General features: G+C 46.4%; 2 protein-coding genes across 3 annotated transcripts in view; one reads left to right on the top strand and one right to left on the bottom strand.

Annotated features, from left to right (window-relative positions):
- Window positions 1-18,925, top strand: part of SDC4 (syndecan 4) — a 236,189-nt gene that overhangs the window by 80,787 nt on the left and 136,477 nt on the right. The gene's annotated exons all lie outside the window — the stretch shown is intronic.
- Window positions 8,189-18,925, bottom strand: part of RBPJL (recombination signal binding protein for immunoglobulin kappa J region like) — a 94,040-nt gene continuing 83,303 nt past the window's right edge. For both annotated transcript variants that reach the window (XM_083746273.1, XM_083746272.1), the window contains 7 exons: window positions 17,029-17,203; window positions 15,230-15,367; window positions 13,795-13,898; window positions 12,735-12,875; window positions 11,502-11,657; window positions 10,327-10,430; window positions 8,189-9,523 (listed from right to left, as the gene is read on the bottom strand). In XM_083746273.1, coding sequence (XP_083602399.1) covers window positions 9,250-9,523; window positions 10,327-10,430; window positions 11,502-11,657; window positions 12,735-12,875; window positions 13,795-13,898; window positions 15,230-15,367; window positions 17,029-17,203 — 1,092 coding nt within the window. In that variant the 3' untranslated portion in view covers window positions 8,189-9,249. The remainder of the gene's footprint in view (window positions 9,524-10,326; window positions 10,431-11,501; window positions 11,658-12,734; window positions 12,876-13,794; window positions 13,899-15,229; window positions 15,368-17,028; window positions 17,204-18,925) is intronic.

Genomic DNA, 18,925 nt, shown 5'->3' with positions numbered 1-18,925 from the left:
GAGAATATAGAAAGGAGTAAGATACAGTAGGGACGGGGGTGGCACTGATCCTAGGACTTGCTGATCCTAGGACTTGCCAATCAGAAGGTCGGCGGTTCGAATCCCCACGACGGGGTGAGCTCCCGTTGCTCGGTCCCTGCTCCTGCCAATCTAGCAGTTCGAAAGCATGCCAGTGCAAGTAAATAAATAGGTACCGCTCCGGCAGGAAGGTAAACGGCGTTTCCGTGCGCTGCTCTGGTTCGCCAGAAGAGGCTTAGTCATGCTGGCCACATGACCCGGAAGCTGTACGCTGGCTCCCTCGGCCAATAAAGCGAGATGAGCGCCACAACCCCAGAGTCGGTCACGACTGGACCTAATGGTCAGGGATCCCTTTACCTTTACCTTTTTAAGATAGACAGTAAGGTGTAACATGGGCCCAAGAAAAGTAGTCTAGCCTTGCATTTTGCACCAGTTGCAGATTCCAGAATAGACTCGGCATCCCATATGGGATTTTGGAAGGAAGCATCCACAGACTTAGGAGATGGAGGAAGCTAGTTATTCCTCTTCTTCATCCTAGGAAACTTCTGCAAGGGAGGAGGAATCATCTCAGCGGATGCTCTCCAAGGCCTCATTCCAGCTCAGGCCTGGATTCAATGGCTAACAGCACAATCCTACACATGCCTGATCAGATGTACAACTCACTGAGTTCAATGGAGCTGACTCTTAGGTAAGTGTGTATAGGATTGCAGCCTTAACCACACACCAGGGACAAATGATCACTGCGATGGGGATGCCTGAAAATGTATTCCCCCTTCCTGCCCCCCCCAATAGAAGCCTGTGTGCTTGTATGTGCTCGTGTGTGTGTGTGTGTGTGTGTGGGCAAGCAGGTATTTTCATTGGGAAATGCCATGGGTTAAATAGTTCAACAACCCCGTGCCTTTGTCGCACAGCTGTTCCAGGCCAGAGATTTGCAATCAGCGTGATAGGAATATGGGAGGCTGTGAATCGAAATAAGGAATTTTGTTCTCACAGTCCTTGGAGATCACCGAGTACCGGACAACTTGCGGCATTTTCTTCAGTGCAAGTCAGGCTGCAAAGTTTTCTTTGGATTGCCTACCCCTGTTACAGCTTCTGCACTTGTTCCAGTGTGATGTGCCATGGAAAACAGTGCTTGTTTTATTCATCTATAAAAGCAGAAATGGTGCTCACAACCTGTGGATGTGGGCATGGACGTAACCAGGCCTTTTGTTAGGAGGGGGCAGAACCTCAGGTAGCTATGTATTTTTATTGATTTTTATTGATTTGGGAGAGGCAGCTGCCCCTTCCTGCCCCCCTGGCTACGCCCATGGATGTGGGCAGGGGAGGGGATGTTCTGATATCACATCTTTGTTGATGTTCCTTGAATCCCGCTGCCGATTTGGCATTCAGGTTGGAAATGACAGAGGACTGCTGAAGTACGACGTGTTGTGAGTGAGGAGGTTTTCTGGCTGCCGCGAAGATGTCCACCGGGGGATCCTGTGTTGGCCGTTCCTTGTGCAAATAAACACTTTGCACTTTTCTCCCAGTCGTGCCAGTCTCTTTGTTGAGCGGCCAGGCACGTAATCTAGAAAGCAGCAAGGGTCAAGTCAATCCCTTTTTGAGTTGCAGATCTATATTTGCAGCCCATCTGTAGGGGCTGGCAGAACAATAATCGAATCAAATGAGAGGCCAGAATGTACAGAGGCTGCTGGCATTTCCGGCCGGTTTTAAGAGAAGAATGAAATCGATCCTGCCACAACCCGGTGACCCATTTGAGGTTCCTTCCAACTCAGAAGGAGCTGCTGTTTTTACTCCATTTCAGCATATGATATAAATTACTGCAGATGTTTGCTTAATCCATTAGGCTGTAAGGACCTCGCACTCTTTGCCTCCCTTCCAATAGCTTTTGCAGTAAACAAAAGACGTTTGCTTATTTCAGACGATCGAACTGGGAGGAAAAGACATGCTGCCTCCTCCGCTTGAACTTCGAGACATGGGGAAAAGAAGAAGAGGGAGGCCTTCATTCATAAAATTAGAATTGCAAACGGTTCAGCTGGGCATTCTTCAGGAGGGCGGAGAATGGAATTTTTCAGTCCATCCATTTGGCCTGCTACTGTGATAACGCCAAAGAAGCAAGGCAGGCGCCCACTGATATATATTCCCCATCCCTTTACCCACTTGCAGTGCTTCCAAAAGAGAGGGGCGGACGAGATGCGTAAGGAAGATGTATCGGAACCTGCCTCTAGAAAAAGGATCATGTCATGGGATCAACAACTGTATTCTCAACTCCTGGAACGTATTCAAATGTTAGCCACATATAGTGAGCCAAGAATGTGGAGAGTTTTCCAAACAAAAGCGGGTATCTTCTGAGACAATCCTATGGACACAGCCTACCAAGAATGCCCTGATCCTGCACTCATAAACTGTGCCTGTGTTGAGGACACAAGCTGTAGCACATGCAAGTGTCTGGGGTTGTTACTTTTTAAAGATAGATATTGGGTACATGACAGGCAGTGAAGGAAGTTTTACTCATTGCTCCATCTTCATGTTTGGAAAAAGGTTCACTTCTTGGTTTCTGTCCCATTATGAAACTATTACATCAGGGGTGGGCAACCTTCTTTGCCCCCCAGTTGTTGTTGTTGAACTCCAACACCCATCAGCCCCAGCCAGCATCGACAATGGTCAGGGATGACGGGCATTGTAGTTGAGTGTTTGAGTAGACAGGCCTTGACATGTTTTCTCTGAAGTCTGTGTCTCCAAAGTCTACTGCCCAAAGGGGTCACCAGGGTCACTTTCCCCCAGATGTAGCCTCTGCTGAAGATGCCTTGCATCGTGTGGAAACAATGGAGGAAGGAAATCTCATCTGTGCTATATCCTGCACAGTACAGTGGTACCTCTGGATGCGAACAGGATCCGTTCCGGAGCCCCGTTTGCATCCTGAAGCGAACGCAACCTGTGCCTGCGTGTGCGCAGGTCGCGATTCGATGCTTCCACACATGCGTGTGATGTCACTTTGAGTGTCTGCACATGCGCAAGTGGCGAAACCCAGAAGTAACGCGCTCCATTACTTCCTGGTCGCCGCAGAGCGCAACTCGAAAATGCTTAACCTGAAGCTACTTCAACCCAAGGTATGACTGTAGTTGGTAAGCCATATTGAAGCCAGTTAAAGTTATCTCTGAATAAATAGGATTGGGTTGCTGGTGTATACATAACTAAACATGAGTTCTGACCTGTCTACTAAGGACAAGATGTTCTCTGAATTACTTTATTTTGTTTTTTTAAACATACCTGGATCCGTGGATGAGAAATTCATTTCCAAAAATATATCAACAGTACTTTCTGAACTTCACATGGAAAAAATGATGCAGGTCAATGGGATCATCCTTTGATGTATGCTCTGGAGCAGGATGTACAGATGGAGTTTATCTGTACAACTGCTTCAGCTGAAACGCTTCATCTGGATCGTATGAGGACCCAACATAATATTGCCGTTCTTGCTTGCCTAAGATGATGAACAAACAAAACGAGAAGAAGAGCGAAATGGACAGGCGTATGTGTGCAGACAAAGCCTTCCTTTTGCTGTTCTTGGCCTCCCCCTGTCGATTTGAACCAGTTGTTCCCAGGGGGCACTGCCTTGAAAAGTTCTCCGAACATAATTTTCACATGGAGTCTGTGTTCCCAATGGGCAAATATTGATTTAGCTGGCCGCAGCATCTGAGCCAATTTCTTAAAGCATGTATAGCTTTTAACTATAAATGCTAGCAAAGCAGCTTTTTAGGGGCTCTGGAAATATTATCAGGGCAATAAAAGAACCTCTTCTAGGCTTCAGAGTGCCCAGTAGCTGAGTTGCACTCATTTTAGGGATGTTGCAAAAACCAAGCTCACTACAGGGAGTTGTAACGTTCAGTGTAGCTCTTTATGTGTAGTTGTCACATATATACCCCTACTGGGACTCGGCTAGACTGGTAAAGAAAAAGCGATTTGTATGTGCGATATAACATTGCGCCCCCAGATGGCGACGTGGAGTCCCCTTTTTCTCTACCTGTTTTCCCTGTTTAAATTTACAACGCTTTAAACTGAAATGCTTCTTCGATGTATCTAGATCCAGCCTCTGTTTCATAGGCTGGGAGTTTTTCTTCTATTGTATTTCACAGTTGTCTTTGGATGTCTAAGTTGCACATGGCTATTGTTTGGCACGTTCACATTTAAAGCAAACAACGAAATGATACCACCTCAAACTGAAGGCAACTCTTCCAGAGCACTTTTGAAAAAGCGAAATAGTGCGTGAACACAGATGGGACAGGTAGAAGCCTGTTTGGAAGCAATTCTACTGTGTTCAGTCCAAATGTACCTTTTCCCCTTTCATAGCAAGTTCTGAGAGATAAATGGATTGGAACATAGGTATCCTTCTGTTTCCACCTTTCTCTGAATTTTGCAGTACAGATTTCTAGTCACAAAATGTGCCAAATGCACATATAGGGTCTATTTTAGGTTAAAATGTTCATCAAATGGACATTTTAGGGTGATTTTTGTTCCCACTTTGTTGCACTATAGGCCCTCCAGACAGCAATAATGTGGTAGGTTTGGGGAAGCATCACAGAACAAACCAAAGCAGAATAAATTCAACATGAATGTGTTGTCATTCACATTCCACAATACACTTGCAGTAAAATGGCTTTCTGGAGGTGCTCTGTGACTCATGTTTCAGTAATACATGTCTCCACCCATTGACATGGAGGTTGAAGGAAGCAGAATGGAAATCTGGTGGGCTCGGGCAGTGGCGTAGCGTGGGTTGTCAGCACCCAGGGCAAGGCAAGTAATTTGCGCCCCCTAACCCGTGGATTTGCGCCCCCTAACCCGTGGATTTGCACCCCCTAACCCTAACCCCCAGATGTTGCGGCTGGTGCAGCCGGCCCCCCCTGCACCCCCCACGCTACGCCACTGGACTCGGGTGCCTAAAAACCACTTTGCATTATTGTACAGAAAGATATATTGTTCTGCCAACATACTCCCCATAAAGAAAAAAACAGAGTGGACTTTAAATTACTGCATGTTGCTTGTTCATCTCTTTTGCCCCTGTCCGGCAACTGAAACTAGCAATTATATTTGCTGCTACTAAACAGGCCAAGTCTTTATATGGTACTATTCATGGCTAATGCCCAAGGGCCCCCCCAAACTGCCAACGTATTCTGGAGTTCTGCTCTGCAATATATCTGTCCTTGAATCTGAAGCAAAATCAACTTTGGCTGGGAGAGCTGGTGAGCAGAGAGTGGCCTTATTTTCACTTCATAAGCTAAAAATGGAACACACCATGATGTAGGGCAGAATACAGGGAGCTAGTCTCGGGAGACCGCGATCCCTGCCAAAATGCAGGAGACACTCTCGTCTGATTCACAGAGTTCAGAGTCAGAACAGCAGCCTCTTGGAATGGCAACATTCCCCAGGTTTATTGCAGATTGATTTATATAGCTCATCATTTCCTAAGGGGGGTGGATGGATTTCAGCCACGGTCAGTGAATAAAATACTAATGCGAGTCCACAGAAGCTACTGGGTGGGTCTCTGTGTAATGCAGTGAGATCTTGAAGAGGGCTTACAGCTGTCAGGTCCAGTGTTCTGCCTGTCAACCTTCAGTCAGCTGACACCAAGGCCCCATCCTATGACACCAATTCCTTTAAAGCAGAGGTGGGGAAGTTGATCCAAATGATGGGCTGGATCCTTATCTGCCCCTACATCTGGCTAGATTGGCATGTGGACAGACCCACCAGTCAGCAGAAGGCCATTAGTTGACCTATTTCCCCCCCCTTCACGTGTTTTGAAATAATATCTGACATCATATAGTTCGGTGGGTGTGGCTTGGCTAAGGAATGGGGAGGCCTGGTTAAGTCTGTGGGCCAGAGATGTCCCACCACTGCTACAGAGAGGCAGCATTTGTTGTTGGCACCTGTCTGTCTCGAGAGACAATGGAGCTAGCCTCCGGGGTGAAGTTAAATTGCCGCATTAACAGTACTGGAGGGACCTCTCTGGGGCACAACAATGTGTATGGAGGTTCTGGGCTGCCCAGACAACAAGACCCCCATCTGGCAAAAATGTACAAGACATGCAATCGGTGCTGGAAATGCAGGGACAAGGAGGGTACTTTCCACCACATGTGGTGGGAATGTAAGAAAGTGAAAGACTTCTGGGAGAAAATATACAATGAGTTAAAAAAGATTTTAAAATACACATTTACAAAAAAAACCAGAAGTCTTTTTGTTGGGAATGGTAGGAAATGAGATAAAAAGGAAAGACTGCAAATTCCTCAGATACGCAATCACAGCCGCAAGAGTGTTACTGGCCCAGAGATGGAAACAGTAAGAAACACCGACCATAGAAGAGTGGAGAATAAAACTGTTAGATTACGCACAGCTAGACAAATTGACAGGGAAGATTAGATACTTAAGAGACCAAAAGTTCATCGAGGACTGGGGGAAATTTGTGGAATATCTGGAAAGTTTAAGTGAAGGACAGATGACGCTTAAGGGTTTTAAAGAAGCACTGTAAAAAAAGTAAGAAGTATTGTCTAAAGGGAATAGGAAAAAAGAGATGAATAATGTCAATACAAATTTGAGAAATGTGTAATTATAATTATGACTATGGATGATTTACGGAACAGTTGAGGGAAGTCCAAAAGAGAAACAAGTTTTGGAAAAGATGTGAAATTTATGTACTTTGTTTTGTTTTGTTTGCTGATTAATAAAAATTATATGAAGAAAAAAAAACAAGACCCCCATCTGGGTCTCGCTGATGTGCTCCAAAGGAAAGCAGAGCAATATGTTTGGCACCAGCTTGGGGTGCAGGAGTTGCCAGAAGGAGGCGTACAAGCCACCATCCAACCGTCACTCTGGATTTGTGTAGGGCTTACTCCTCAGACTTTTCTTCTCCTGAAGATATCCCGCAAGGCAGCAGAGGTCTAGGATCAGAGTTTTCCTTCTCCTAGATGGGCTTCCTTCCCAGTTGGCGAAGCCCCATCTGCCTCTCGGAGCCCCTTATGCTGAACATATAACAAAAAAATGTAGGGTTGCATTCAACCGGAGGCGAACATTCCAGCAGCACAAGAACTTTCCTTGAGAAGTGGTATGTTCTCCCTTCTCCTCCCTCTGTGTGCCCTCCGAAATCTGTTGTAGGGGTTCCCCCAATCCTCTGGACCATATTGAGGGATGGTGTGCATTACACATAGGCAAAGGGTATGAGTGTGAAAAGCATTCTGCTAGCAGTAACCTGTGCGAGTTCAATTATTTATTTGAATATCACCTCTAATAAGTAAGATTTTGACAGCCCCCTCCTATAAATGTCAGGTTCCTTATTTTTTTTGGCCATGGGTCTGCTGTTGAACTGGGCAACAGTTGGGAACAAAATAGCTCTGAAGCATCACTGGGGTTTCTTTGGAGTTGAAAGGGTGGGCCAGGTGTTAACAAGGTCAGATTTTCATTTCGTTTCATTTTTTCCTCTGAGCAAACGACTCTTTGACAACACCCACGTTGACACAAAGCAGCATGGAAGCCCATCTCTCTGAAACCAAGGGCACAAAATAACCCGAAATGCGCCAGCCACAGCTTTCTGCGGCACCCACAAGACACACTGATGTACAAGAGACTCTTCCAGCCTTGGAGTCGTGATCGGGGGAAGCAGAGAAAGGGCTTCTTGTTGGCACGACTCGCCTGGCACTTTAAGGATGCTGACGCTCGCTGGGCTGCGGTCTCTTTCCACCGGGCTCCTCTGTAGGCCTTCAGGAGTTCAACACAGGTTAAAAGCCAGTGTGTGGTTTTGGCACCGCACAGCTTTCTAAATAAGCTCCTAATGCTAAAGCAACATGCTTCAGAATCTATGATTGGCCCTTTGATGCTGCATTCGCCCAAAGGTTCTAAATTAATCTTCAAAGCCCGCAACATGTGTACAGTGAGTATCTTGTGCATCCATGGAATTTGGATGCCTCTTGAGGCCCTTCCAAAACCGCTAGGGACTCATTAATTAAAAAACAGCCATGTGTGTGTGTGCCTATAAGTGAGACTGGACAGGGAAGATGTAGGGTTAGGCCCCACCTTAGGGGGCAGGTTGGGGGGTGTGTGCATCCAGGAATGAGAGAGGAATCACTTGAAATTGGACTGCAAAACAAACTCGCCTGATTCGATCCAGGCAGATTTTGATGATCCAGGCAGATCCTGCTCTTGTAATCCAAAGCCCATGGCAGCGACAAGCCATGTGGCCCCTGGGATTGACCTGTGCTGGAGCTTTTCTAAGAAATGGTTAAAATGACAGAGGCAGCACTGCAGCCCTCAAGTCGCCTTACAAGTACTTCAATTTTAATATTATTTTTTTAAAATTAACATTTATCTTGAAATGCAGGTGTCTGGTCATCTGAAAAAATTCTCACAACTGCTGTATGTACAATCCACTATCTTTTTTAAAAATGTAATTAAGTTTCAAATAAATGCAATGTAACATATACAGCCCTGCATCCCCATTCCACAGATAGTGCAGCATATCATCTCCATAAGAAACAGTTCAAGTCCAGGTGGCCATCAAATGCAAGTGTCTTTTCATATGAGATGCTGGTGCTCTGCAACTATGTTCTTTTGTCACTGCAGTCTAATAAGTGCTATTTATTTATTTTTAACTCGTAATGACCAAGAAATCCAGATTCCGCACTTGGAAAAGTTGAAATTCTGCAACCTGTATAAGTTATGCACATTGAACAATATTGCATGATTTCTGCGTAATGTATAATAGAATGCTATTTTGCACAATTTTTTCAGCCTTGACAGTCACAACAGGCCCATCTTATTCAGCCACTTCTCTGGTGTTGGCGGTTTACAGGTGATGTAGTTCACCACATACTTTCAGGGCTGAGCAATATATCAATATATTGTCCAAAACCTGTTTGAAGTCCATATTGTAATATCTGTTTCATAATTTTTGACCTGGCAATATATTGTGAATCATGATTGTGTGTGTGTGTACTATGCAAAAATCACAATGCAGGAAAAACCGTGAAGCCAGCCAATGCCTCTACATAGCTCCATTCTTTATTTCAGACATTGTGATATACTGGTATATCGTGATGTTTAGCTGGTGATATATCACAACACTGAAAGCCAGGTATCGCCCAGCCCTAAATAAGACATGAGAATTAAAGCTAAGATTCACAGGAAGCCAAATCTTTTGCTCTGTCCTCTGCACTCCTGTTGAATCCTGGCATACACAGAGCACCGGCTCTAACTTTGCATGAAGAGGTGAAAGTTGGTCTTCGTGAACTCCTGATGGATGGTATCAAGCAAGGTGTCAGAATCCTGCATCACCTTTGGCAGGATTGGTTGCTCAGTCAAGAAACTCTGCTCTGGTGTGTATGTGAAACTGAAAGTGCTGGAATAAATCAAGCCGTCATTCCTTAACAGTAGGAGAGGGACAGTGATGGGGTATCTCAGCCACCTCCAGTCACGGCTGAATGCAGAGATATCAGGAACAACGCATACTAAAGTCTTGGGACTCCTAAGGAGGAAAAGAATGCACAACACAAGAAAAATGTGGTTTCTTCTCCCTCCCCGCAGTTACTCAAAGGTTTACATTGGAGTCACTTCCAGACAGCCCATTCACTGAGCATTCATCCTGATTTGCAGGGAAGTTATATGATGCCCATTGTTTATTGAACATTTGTTTGGATTCGTTTGTGGGGAAGTTACCGTATTTTTTGCTCTATAAGATGCACCAGACCACAAGACGCACCTAGTTTTTGGAGGAGGAAAACAAGAAAAAAAAATTTCTGAATCCCAGAAGCCAGAACAGCAAGAGGGATCGCTGCGCAGTGAAACCAGCAATCGCTCTTGCTGTTCTGGCTTCTGTGATAGCTGTGCAGCCTGCATTCGCTCCATAAGATGCACATACATTTCCCCTTACTTTTTAGGAGGGAAAAAGTGAGTCTTATAGAGCAAAAAATACGGTATATGACACCACACCCAGCAATTACCCCACACTTTTCAGTACATCTTCCATGCAAAGACTTCTGCAAGAACAAGGGGGCTTTCTCCCTCCTCTCCTTCATGCCCCATACTCCCCAAATTGGCTTGGGTGGCGGTCAGGAGAATCCCTGGAACAGCATGCTGAGGGAGGAGAAATGCTTGCGCTGATGGAGCGATCTGCTTAGCGCTATGTTGAATTCCTCCCTGTGAGTTTACACTTCTTGAATGTAACGTGTGAACGCCCCAGTTGTCTGGAACATGCCTGAAGAATAGTGGCTGCGGAACTGCCCAGGTTAACGCACCTTGTCTGCACAGCAGATTGTCTCTCTGCTTTACCTGTACATGGTCTCGGCTTCCACATCTCCAAACCAAACCTTCAGGTTTGCATGCAAGTACTCGCCCTGCACTTCTAGCATTGCCACGTCCCCTCCACCTGCCAGCTGTGAGAAGCAGACCCAGTCGCAGGGAGAAAAGGTTACACACATCTCATCATGAAGTTAGAGCACAGCCTCGCCTCCCTCTTCCCCTTCCACCTTCTGACATTAAAGCAAGCATGGGAGATTCTAGACTGGCTGCTTAATCAAGCATTCCTGCTGATATATTTGGACAAAATTGTGTGGCGGCTATGCATTGTCGCCTGTTCCTTGAGCATTCATCCTGATAAGGTGGTGTGGAGGTTATATGACATCACTAGCTTGTTATCTCACATTTCCAACATAAATTCCTAGGACATTTCTTATCTGACATAAAAAACAGTGGTCTTCATATTAAGAGGACAGAAAATAGGCAACAGCCTTCCATCCAACATTTGTTAGATCTGAGTGACATAGAGGCTGCAGAAGAGCAGGTGGTGTCAATATACAGTGGTACCTTGGCTGTCGAATGGAATCCATACTGGAAGTCCGTTTGACTTCCAAAAAATGTTTGACAACCAAGGCTCAGCTTCCAATTGGCTGCAGGAGCTTCCTGCACCCAATCGGAAGCCACGGAAGCCGCACCGGACATTCGGGTTCCAAAGAACATTCGCAAACCAGAACACTCATTCCCAGGTTTGTGGCATTCAGGAGCCAAAACATTCAAGTCACAAGGCGTTGGGGATCTAAGGTACAACTGTAGTTCATTTATAAACCACAAGTTTACTGTTTTCAACTTCTCAAAGTTGTCTTCCCTTCTCAAAGAGGCTCCCATCTTGCATACCCAAGTTTACACCCTTGTAGTCTACATTAAGTCAGCCAGAAGAATTGCTTGCTAACTTCCAATTTCACAGTCAGAATGACAAACCAGATGAGAAGCCCCCTGGCACCCATCAGCATGCACTGAAAGAGTGAAAGAAGTGCACCTTCCGAGTATCCTGAGCATGGGAAGATGGGTGCGTGATTTAATCTCCTCCAAGTAATCATGAGTGGCATCCCAGGAAATGGGGATAATTCCATATTTCATTAAAGCAGGTTAAGCCAAAGTTTCTGCCAGATTTTTCTCACTCCCTCACAAAGCAGAAGAACTCGACTCACCTCCAGAGCTGTGATGAGAGGGACCGGGCTCACGGGATCCTGAATGCCAGTGAGGCAGTCACTGAATGTGTATTCTGCGGTTTCCGTCCCAATGATGGTCCAGCAAGAGCTGTCGTTCAGCAGCTCCCGGTTCACTTCCTTTGGACATGGTGATGCCTGTTTGAACCATCAACAACCTCACTGGGTACTTAGAAAAGAGGAGTTGAACTAAGCCCCAGTTCATGCTACCTGAACAGTGTGGTTGTGGTCAGCTTTCTACTTGGAATTATTAAGGATCGCATTGGCAGTTCCCACATCAGTGGTGGTGACCCCCACCCCCCAGGAGGTGCATTTCTGATGGGGGGGCTTTATGTCTGTGGCACTCCCAAGAGCTCATGACACAGACTATTTGCCAGTCTTTAAGGTGCCATGTTGAGTTTAGTGTATTAGACTACCAAGGCTAGCCGTCTGGAAACTGTTCCAATTTCAGATGCCACTGAAGTGATCACCGGGACACCTGTCAGAGTGGCCAATAAATAGTTGGCTGCTTCTGGATCCAGTTCTCCCAACCAGATCCAGTTCTGGTGTATACAATGCTAAGTTAGGTGGATCAATGGGCTGGCTCAATGAAAGGCAGATTCCTACATTCGTACGCATGTTGCTGGACTCCAACTCCCATCAGCCCCAGCTAGAATGTCTAATGGTCAGGGGTTGTGGGAGTTGTTGTCCAACACACTATTTGTGGACAGAGAAATAGGGATTTCTCCAAAACAAAACAAAAACAAAACTCCAAGGGGAAGAGAAATTCTCCAACCGTTTCTCAATCCAGGGGTCACTCACCATTAGCAACGGCAGTGACACAAGTTATTTTCTAAGCATTTTCCCACCACCCTACTGCAAGTATCAACACCACTAGCACTGGTGGCAGCCAGGCCACCATTTTGCATCTTCCACAATGTCAGGGACTTGTCATTATTTGGGGCACTGCATGTAAGAATGGCAACTGCCACAAAAATGGTTGAGAATGTCCACAGAAAATTCTGCAAAATTCTGTCTTCTTTTTCTCAGGGACATTGAAAATTCCGAAAGTTTCTTCCCCTTCTTGTTACTAAAAAAAGGAATCCTGAAATGATTTCAGCTCTGCTGTAGCCCTGTGGCACAGATTCCAAATTAAATAATACAGCAATATGTTGATACAGCTGGGGTGGAAGGTATCTCACTTGACCCCCCAGTTCTGTCTGCCATCCCTGTTACCTGGAACTGGACCACTTTCTCTGTGGAGAGGCTGAGGTACATCCGATCAGTGCCATGCAGCTGGAATGCACATTTATGCAGCTGAGAGACAGGTTCGTTCACATCCAACATCACTGATTGCTTAGCCACTTTCCGAATGATCTGGGGAGATGAATATACACCTGGATTAACAGCAGCTCGGGGGGGGGGGACCCTTCATGTTTTTTATTCTGGTATTGTCCTTAGGATACTGCTCTATTGAATTGTTAGGATGGGGCTAGAAGGTTATCGGGACGCAGGTGGCGCTGTGGGTTAAAGCCTCAGCGCCTAGGACTTGCCAATAGAAAGGTCGGCGGTTCGAATCCCTGCGGCGGGGTGCGCTCCCGCTGCTCGGTCCCTGCTCCTGCCAACCTAGCAGTTCGAAAGCACCCCCGGGTGCAAGTAGATAAATAGGGACCGCTTACTAGCGGGAAGGTAAACGGCGTTTCCGTGTGCAGCTCTGGCTCGCCAGAGCAGCTTCATCACGCTGGCCACGTGACCCAGAAGTGTCTCCGGACAGCGCTGGCCCCTGGCCTCTTGAGTGAGATGGGCGCACAACCCCAGAGTCTGTCAAGACTGGCCCGTACGGGCAGGGGTACCTTTACCTTTAGAAGGTTATCTCCAGATTTTGCTGTACGGTTCTCAGTTCAAAAGACGCATAAAATGTGCATAAAAATTGTACTTTAGTGCACAACACATATTTTGTGGAATATGACATTAAACGTAATATGGATTTTCATGAAGGGTGTTTTTGTTTTTTTTAAACTGCAGGTTGAATGCTGGTCCTGGATGGAATGTACTTAGGACATGGACTACATAGGATGCGAAACGGACATGATGGGCTGAAAATATACGAATTGGTGGAATGTGGCAACCATGCCAAATTCCTGGGGAGGGAGAGGAGCTAGAAGAGGAGGCAGCCATTGCAAAATTTGGTGAGGCACAGGATGCATGGCATAGTGTATTGAATCTTGGATAATGAGAGAGAGAGTGTTAAGATGGATTCTTGGTTTCTGATTTCCAGTTGATTTCCAGTCCTTACCAGAGGGGGCAGGGCCATGCCGGTGGCTGTGCAGATGAGGCGAATGGTGGAACCATAGTGAATGTATCCTTCTCGCAGGGGGAACTCACCCTGGGACTCACCCGCTCGATATAAACAAGGATGGGAGAAAAGAAAAGAAGAGAAAGTGAGAAAAAGGTGAAAAGCTAAATGCAAAGAGCAAGAAGGAGGGACTTAACAGGAGTGCCTTATTTGACAAAAAGTTTTAAGACAGGGGTGGGGAACCTCAGCTTGGGGTCTGAGTGTGGCCCTCCAAACCTTTCTGTCTGGCCCCCAGGCCACACCCCTCCCCAGGCCACACCTCTTCTTCCAAGGCTCCACCCCTCACTGGCCCTGCCCTATGGCCTCCTTGAATACTATTGCCTGGCTGCAAAGCATCCTTGCGATAATGCCTTTTGCTTGCCTAGATAGAGGGGTGTGTGTATGTCAGCTTCGCCTTTGAGCCAGTGCCAACGACTGGGCTCAACCTCTTCAGCCCCGACTGGGCCAGACGAGCTGGGAGAGCACTCCCAGAGACCTTTCACTGCAGGGAGCAGGTCTAAGTGCTGTGGACTCACAACTCAGAGCTGTGAGCACCAAACTCACTTCCAAAAGTCAACGGAGCACAGCAGAGCATGAACCACACGAACGACAGCTCTGAAGTATACCTTCTTTTATTCTCTACAGCTACTGCATAAAAGTAACTAAAGACTAATCAGAGACGCTGGACTGCATGAGTGTTACAGCTGCTTGAGCAGTCACCTTATCTATATACAGATAACACTCAGACTCCCACAGGCTGGAGCGGAAGAAGCAATGAGCAAAATCCGCCCCCTCCTTTCTGAAACATTGTCAGCAGATTCTTGCAATGGGAGGGGTGAAATATCCTCAGTGTAAACCTCTGGCACTTGTGTGGCTGGAATGTAGCCTATTTTACAATGGTAAGAGTTGCACCTGTTTCTCCTCCCTCTTTTGCTTATGGTCCCGCCCAGCTGTGGCCCCCAGAATGCTGCTTTTGAGGCATGTGGCCCTTGAGCTGAAACACATTCCCCATCCCTGTTTTAAGGCAATCCCATTGATATAGACTCACTTGCAGTACCCAGATAGCAATCACAAAACAGTGTCTCCTTCCAAACCATATTTTATCCATCCCTCACACAAAACTGGCACCCCTTGGTCATTTTAACTCTTATGCAGCAGTCCACCCTGGCCCCAAACATATTTATAACTTCAACAGGGATGTTACAATGGATGCTAATTTTCCTAGTTTGATTAATTGCCAAGCCTTAATTAGCCACTTTTATTTTGGGCTAGGTTGCCACCCACTCCTGGGCACAGTGCCACTGAATGTTGAAATGCCACTGGCTGGGAGGTCAGAACCACCAACGTCCCCACATTATTAGTGATTAAAAATGAGCATGTCGTTAGCAAGCCTCACCCAGATGAAGTGTAAAGGCTGCCCACTGCCTGGCACTTGCTGTGAAGGCGCCACCCTCAAACGAAAGATACCGGGTGCTGACAGTCTGGGAGCGCAGGCGGTTGAAGAGGGAGACTTTGGACCCAGACGGAATGCACACTGTGGGGTGGCAGGGGGACAGGAAGGAGAGCATCAGGGAAGAGATTGATGTAAATGGCTAAGTCCAGGTTTAATGCTGCAGCCCTGTACACGCTTACATAGGAATAAGCCCCATGAACACAGTGAGATTCGTGCAAGGAGTCAACATGTGCAGGATTCAGGGAAGCTGTTGCTGAAGACTCCACTTCTGCAACCCCAGATATTTTGTCCTCCAGTAGCATTTTCCTCCTTTGCCAGATGTTCTGTCAGGGGCTGGACTGAGAAGAAATGGTGGGAGCCGCCCTCCCTTCTCCTGAACCTTCCCAAGGGCAGGAGGACAGCATTGATTTAGAACAGTGGTTTGCAGAGGGGCATAGTCCTGAGGGGGAAAGCTGGGAGATACTGAGTGAGGAACAGCTAGAAGAGGAAACACCAGGAGAGAGACAGCTGGCAGATTCAGTGTCTTTGGACAGCATTCCTGACCCTCTTCGCCTAGGACTAGACAGGCTTTGAGGGTGATAGAACAGAGAGCGCAACAGCAACAAGCTCAGATTACCCGACGTAGAAGTAGATTAATGGGGACGGAGGGGGTGAGATATGCATTCCTTTGTCTCTCGCTGTGATTATTAAAGAAACTAACTGGTAAGAACACTCCTTTCATTTGATCTGATGAATTACTGCCACTGGGGGAGGGATCCGATTCCCTAAAGCTGACACATTCTTGCTTTAACATAGGAAGCTGCCTAATACCAGATCAGAATATTTGTCTGTCTATTCTCCAAGGGTGAGAAGCTCAGGCTTGATGGCTGATTTTGGCCCCTCCAGGCCTCTCCATCTGACTCTTGGAACTCTCCCCAGGCCACACCCCTCAACAGCCCTGCTTCACACCTTCCTTGAGAGTTTTTGCCTGGCTGGAATGTGTCCTTGAGCTCTGATAATGCCACTTACTTTTCTGGATGGCATACCCGCCAACATTTCTCCGCTGAAAACAGGGACGCCCTATTCCGCTGTTGTTGTTGTTGTTGTTGCTGATGATGATGATAATGTTTTACTATTTATCCCCCCCCCCCATCTGACTAGGTTGCCTCAGCCAGGTTTGCCTTCAGATGGCATGGGGGTCAGATAACTCCACACCCTCCAACATTTCCTTGATGAAAATAGGGACATCCTAAGGAAAAGCTGGACATTCTGGGTTCAAATCAGAAACTGGACAGCTTCTGTAAATCCGGGACTGTCCCTGGAAAACAGGGACACTTGGAGGGTCTGGGATGGAGGATACAGAGTAAGTGTAGAAGCTAGCCTACTGAACAAAGGAACATGATACATTGGTTGCTCTGCTCACTTTTATCTCTTGCTTTCCTACCTGGCACATGGCCCTCAGAAGACTGCCCAGAAGAAGACGTGGCCCTTGAGCTGAGAAAGGTTCCACACCTCTGGACTACTCTTACTTATTGGTAGCAGCCATGTGGGATCTCAGATTCAGCGTCTGAACCAGTTTCTCCCCTCTGCTCCTTTTAAGCATGTGCTCTACTCCACGCTATGTCTCCTTCCTAGCCTGTTGATACCTTCTCCAACTACAACCAGTCTACCATCCTGTCTTGTGGCTTCCTGGCAAGGTGGCTGCCTCCAAAGACATAAGGAAGGCTCCTTTCGCTGGCACCCAGGAGCCCATGTCCACTTACAGTCCGTATTCTTCAGGGATTGCTTCTTCTGGGAGGGCTTGGAGATCACTTTGATCAGCTTGCTGTGGAACGTGCCGATCTCCAGCCCGTTGCTGAAGAAGAGATTGACAACCAGCCGGAAGTGCTTCCTCTTGTCTGAGTCTGAAATGTACAGAGCTTTGGCACAGCTGAACACCTGCATCAAAGTGGGGATGGGGCTTGTTATGGCTACAGTCCTGTACACCAGTGGTTCTCAAAGGGTGGAAGAGGCTTGTTTATAATTATATTTTGGGAATGATGCATGTTCTTATGTAGCTGCATTGCTTTATACTTTCTGGACATCCCATGATTATATTTTAAATCAGTTCTGTTTTATGTTATAAATCAAGCAGTGCTAGTAGTTGTCTCTTTTTGTTTCCCAATGCATTTCTTATGAATAAAAAACCTACTTTTTTATCCTGAAAGTGGGGCCCAGAGAAAAAAAAGCTTGAGGACCACACTTACCTTGGTGCAAAGCCCATTGTACTCAAAGGGTCTTACTTACAGGTAGGCACAAACATGATTGAACTGTTAGCGTCTTCAAAGTGCAGAACAGGAAGACTTTAACGGCAACTGTGTAAATTGGATCACAAACCATCTTGCTTTGATAGGGAGACTAGGTTATACAACCCACAGAAAAAAGCAGCAATGTTTTAACAAGATGAAAGGAAGGGATGGTGGGCGAAAGGAACCTTCCAAGCAAGAAATAGAAAGAAATGAGATGGCAAGGCATCGTTTTTGTCTCCAGGACCAATGAGCAGGAAAACAAACTGGCCTTCTCAGGGAATCACATCAGCGTGAACTATCATTAGCTCGGCTTGTCACCAGCAAGAATGAAATGTGGGACGAAGCAACTCTCAGCAGAACTCATAATGGTCACCATTCACGGCCCTTTGAGGTTCATTTAAAGGGGAATGTGATTAGAGATGTTATTACAGGTGGGATGAAAAATTTGGGGATGGGGAAGGCTTTATTTACTTTGGGGTTAGGGAAATCCAAATGGAAAATTAATGTTCACATGCAATTGGCTGTGCATAGCCCAAGGAATCTCCTAGGTTTACAGTTCCCAGTCATCTTGGCGCTCCCTCTCCCTCTCTTCTGATAGGCTTTGCTTTCACAATGAGTTAAGCATTGCAGAGACAAAGGTCCCTTCTGTAGCCTTCTTGGCCCTTCTCCTGGTCCCAGCATTCTTCCAAGGCTGGAGATAATGCCGCAGACATTTTGGTTCTATCAAAAGGTGCCAAGCTATCGCTCCCGCTCTTGATCTTTTGGGACCATTTAGGGGTTTCTTTCACCGCTTATCTGCCAACGAAAGAAGGTACTTTCGCTTGGCAGTGAGCAATATCTATGTTCACCAGCAGAAACCTACAGCTTTGCAAGCTGCGTAATCCCTGACAGATCACCAGCCACGGAAAACCAGCTGTGGAAGGACAAAGGCAGTGATGAAGGCAGATGGGTTTCTTTGAAGCTCCGGAGAGTCTGGCTTTCTTTCTGGAGGCCACATGCAAGAGGATAGTGATGTGAAGGAGTAAACAAAACTGACTTTTATGGAGGAAGAAACTGTGAATGCTGCAGAAGAAGGCAGAGGAGAACCAATACATTTGATCAAGTCCTCTGGAAAATGGTCAACATTTGAGCATTTTTATGTGGATACCTGTAGCTATCCTTCGGGAGGCGGTGGACTCTTCTTCATTTGAGGTTTATTAAGCAGAATTTGGATGGCCATCTGAAATTAATGCTTTAGCTGAGATTCCTGAATTGCAGAGGGTTAGACTAGATGACCCCTGGGGTCCCTTTGAACTCCACAATTTTATTATTCTACCTGCATGATGCATGAATTGGTGAACTCACAGTTGTCTCATTCACACTTATTTTAAGG

This window comes from Podarcis gaigeae (genome assembly GCF_964106915.1).
Source record: "Podarcis gaigeae genome assembly, chromosome: 6".
NCBI classification, from domain to species: Eukaryota; Metazoa; Chordata; class Lepidosauria; order Squamata; family Lacertidae; genus Podarcis; species Podarcis gaigeae.
The sequence above is the reverse complement of the archived record's forward strand: the minus strand, read 5'-3'. Positions and strand labels throughout refer to the sequence as shown.